Source organism: Tursiops truncatus, chromosome 7, assembly GCF_011762595.2.
Source record: "Tursiops truncatus isolate mTurTru1 chromosome 7, mTurTru1.mat.Y, whole genome shotgun sequence".
Classification (NCBI taxonomy): Eukaryota; Metazoa; Chordata; class Mammalia; order Artiodactyla; family Delphinidae; genus Tursiops; species Tursiops truncatus.
The window spans coordinates 57522123-57526154 of record NC_047040.1 but is presented as its reverse complement, the minus strand read 5'-3'; the positions used below and the strand labels follow the sequence as shown (position 1 = coordinate 57526154).

Below are 4032 nucleotides of genomic sequence, written 5' to 3'. Positions count from 1 at the left end.
TTTCAAGCTATCAGTAAGCGGCAGCTTTTTACAGTTTGCTCACTGCACCAGGGCACCTCTGCAAAGCCTTTGAATCTCGTCTTTGATTTGCCCCAACTTTAAGGCATGTTCTGGTGTCGCGTTGGGGTGTCAGATGACATCCTGGGAGATGATCATGAAAGCCTGAGTTCTGGGAGGCCACCTGTCTCTCCACCTCTTTGGGAACATCCCTGGGTTGGTTTTGTTAGGGTTGGGCTGAGAACTGAGGGTGGGGAACCACGCTTAGTAACCCCCTTGACGGCCTCCCTATCTAAGGACTGTGCTGTGCTAGGGCATAAATCTTCTTGTCCTCCATGTCCCGGGACTATCACTGGAGTGCTCCTGCAACTGGGTGAAAATCATATTGTGGGATATAGAACATAAACTCAATACTGTCTGCTAAAACTCCTCTCCTACACCTGGCCATATTTTTCTGAGCACCCAGAAGAAATGGTGAGAAACTAATGATCAGTTGATAGCAAGTTGAAAGGGCCCTTTTCATGTCTAGTTCCTACATTCTAAAGTAGCTATACAGTAACCTGTCAAGAATTTTATTCTTTCTTTAATACCTGTAATAAAGAATGGGGAAAAATAGGGTAATGAAATCAAAACTGTGTTCTGCCTAGTTTGTAGATGTATTAGAAAGAAATCATATGCTATCAAAAGTGTCTACGATACATACAGAAGAATAAACACAGTATTCAAAGAGTATGCCCTTTAGAAAAGGTCAAAGAAAGACAAGCCTACAGTTTAGAAATGGTAATAATGTATGGATTCAATGAAAAGTTTTAGGTTGTGGCTGATTTTTAAAAACATTTAAAAAACATATAAAGTCTAAATCAACATCTGAAATAAACAACACATAAATATATATAGGTCTGAAAATTTTCTTTCATTTATAATCCTTTTTTTTTTTTTTAGATTAAAAAAACGCCTTTATTTCTAAAATGTGGCTTAACTACACCCGCGGTGTGCTAAGCCAGTTTTGGAACTGATCCTGCAGCTCGGAGTAAAACCGGGCCGATGGAGGCGCAGTCAGGGCTCCCAGTTACGGGCACCAAGGTGTCACTACTCCAGCAACTCAATCTACAGAGTTTTTCTTCAGCTGTTTTTTGTGACGTATGGAGAGTCATTTTGGATTTCTCTGTACGACAGAGAGGTCCGACCTTGAGGAAGACCGGCAGCCCACATCCTCTGCTTTTATAGGCTTAATGATATGGCCCGGCTTGGTGGCAACCTTGGGCATAGTCAGCTTTTGGAAGGACCTCTGGGGGTTCCATGTAGATCCTATAGGGGTCTGAATGGTCCTTTCAAATTGCTGATGGTGTGTGAATGGATATGGAAGCATCCGCACCTGATGAGCCACTGCATGGATGTTGCGCTTCTCATTGAGAATCACATTTGGCAAATTCTTGTCTTTCCTTGGAGGACCCTCAGGGGCTTTAATGAGAAACCGGCGTCTCTTCTTTGCACTGGGCTTCAGGCCCACACCACCCCACTCGCCCCAGCCAGGCGGAGTCAGGTCCACATCCTTCGGCTTACTCGCCTCCACAGCTTCCCTCTTCTCTTTCAAGAAGTCTCTGATGACATCATTCCCAGCAAAAGCTTCCTTTATCATCTGCCTTTGATCTCTCTCTTCATCTTCCAACTCCTCTACTGTCGTGGGAACTGCCAAGGACTTCATGGAAGGAGATTTTGTGGTCAGGAGGTTCTGGAGATCAATCATTTGCTCCTTCCTTTTCTTCTCCTTGGGGACACCAAGATGATTACTTGGGTTCCTCTCCAACTGCTGCCCTTCTACCGCAGCTCTGGGAAGCTCCTTGTTTTGAAAACATCCTTCTTTGCCCAGTTCCTCCAGTTCCTCCAGAGCTCGTGCTCTCTCCGGCCTCTGCAGCAACAGAGGCTCCTCTTCCTCCCCGGCAGGTTCCTCTCTCTGGACCGCCAGAACTCTCCTCGTTGAACTCAGTTCTTGCTTCCTGGACTGATGGCTCTCCCTGTTGAGTTTCTGAGTCAGTGCCCTCAATTCAGACAGCACCTCCTGGCTGCTAAGATCTTTTGCTTCTTGACTGCCCACCGGCTTGGCGATCTGGTTGAGCCCAGACTTTTGTCAAAGTGATCGCCTTTCCTCAAATTCTTTCAACAGAATTTCTTCCGCCACCACTGGTCCTTCTTCCTCACTTTCAGGAGCCTCCGGGCTGCAGGCTCTGCAAGTTCTTCAGGGTCCCCCTGGACCTCAGCCTCTTTTGTGTCACCTGAGTGATTCCTGAACATCCAGGGGTTCGGTCTGTCTGCCTTCACCTGCACCTCATTCACCACGTCAGGGACAAAGGGTTCTTTGGAAGAACCCTTTGGAGGAAGGAACCCTCTTCCTCCGCACCTCCCTCCTCTTCCGCACTCTCGGAGGCCACCTGGATCTTCTGCATCAGCTCTTTGTTCCTGGCCAATTGTTCCTGCATAGCCTGGCAAGCCTCCAGGTCATATTTGGCCATAACCGCCTTTGACTTTGCCCATTTCCCACTGTTCTGGTGCTTAAGGCTCATTCGCTCCATCATTCTGGCCTTTTCGAGTTTTTCCAGTTCTTCCAGTGCTGCAGCAGGATTGACCTTCTGCAGCTTCTCGGACTCTTTTAGGGCTTGCTTGGCCTTTCCTTTCTTCAGAAGTTTGTGATACTTTTTGCTTTTGATTTTCTTCTCTCTTCGAGCCCTGGCCTCATAGTAGGACTGCAGGGCCTGGGCCCTTTGAAGCTCTGCTCGGCGCATCTTCACCTCTTCCAGGCTCATGGCTTTGAGAGAGGCCTTTTCCATGGGAGTCAGTAAAGGGTCTGTCACTGGCTGCTTGTTCTTATGGAGGAGATTAAAAATCTCCTGCTCCAGGGGAGTTCTTGCCTTCCAGCCACCGACCACATGTTCGATGGGAGGAAAGATGGACTGCTGCTTGCTCAGGGGAAAAACCAGCTGCTCTGCTTGCCGGTTCTTCTGCACGACGGGATCCCATTTAGAGAGGACTTGTGAGGTTTTATCGAATGCCGCTTCTCTGTGGATCCACTCAATCTCTTCTCTGTGAAGGGGTAACTCCACAGTCTTCTTCGATTTGACTCTATTCAGCTGCTTTTTCACAGCAGCCAATGAGGATGAAGTTTTAACAGGCTCAAGCAGATCCGAAAGGACCAGCTTTTCTCCTGATCCTTCAGAACTGACACTGAACTCTGACACCTTCGGACTAGCCTCAGATCTCTCAGCCAATTTCCGCCTATTCTTTCCATCAAGTGAACTGATTGCTTCCAGAAGCTTTTGATGCTTTCTTTCTCCATCACTGTCCCCCTCATCTTCACTGGTGCTCAAGGGGTACTCTCTTGGCAAATCCTCTAGTTCTTCCTGTTGGTTTAAAGCCAGAAGGCTGCTCTTCGCAGCCCGACTCGAGCTCATCTCACCAGCCTGTATCTCACATGGGCCAGAAGCGGAAGCCAAAAGGCTCATTTATAATCCTTGATCTTCAGGAGAGGGGCCACATCTTCAGTCACTGCTTATCCTAGGCAGAGATTACATACTTGATGAATAAGTGAATTGATGAATGAATGAATGAATAAATAAATTAGAATAATGCCAGGGTCCAAAAACTCCTGACAAATTACAACATTTACAATATTTTCAATGGGATAATAGAAAGCCACAGATGTAAATGTCTCATGGTTGAGTGATGAATCTAAAAATAAGACAAAAGAATTCTTCAGTATTTAAGGAAAAAAATGGTAAATGTCATCTATAAATTTCCTGCCTTTATAAAAATGCAGACTTTTGATTAAATATGAAACAAAAGATATGTCTCATGACCGTATTACTCACTATGACATAATTTCATCAAGGGGCAGTGAGTGAATGTGTCATTAGTAATATTCACACAAAAGAAAACCTAAGCTAGAATCCTTAAGTCAGTATAGCTGAGGTCAAACACACTAATCCTTCCCTAATTTTTTGCCGTTTTATTATTTTAGGAACAAAGATAGAAACAAACAAA

The 4032-nt window shown here is 45.6% G+C and overlaps 1 protein-coding gene across 1 annotated transcript; it reads right to left on the bottom strand.

Annotated features, from left to right (window-relative positions):
- Positions 1-1084: 1084 nt before the first annotated feature.
- Positions 1085-3502, bottom strand: LOC101317071 (UTP14A small subunit processome component). The gene is given in 3 exon segments (XM_033859993.2): positions 1085-2211; positions 2214-2379; positions 2382-3502. Coding segments are annotated over 3 exon segments (2391 nt in total). The 5' UTR covers positions 3495-3502; the 3' UTR covers positions 1085-1099.
- Positions 3503-4032: the final 530 nt, after the last annotated feature.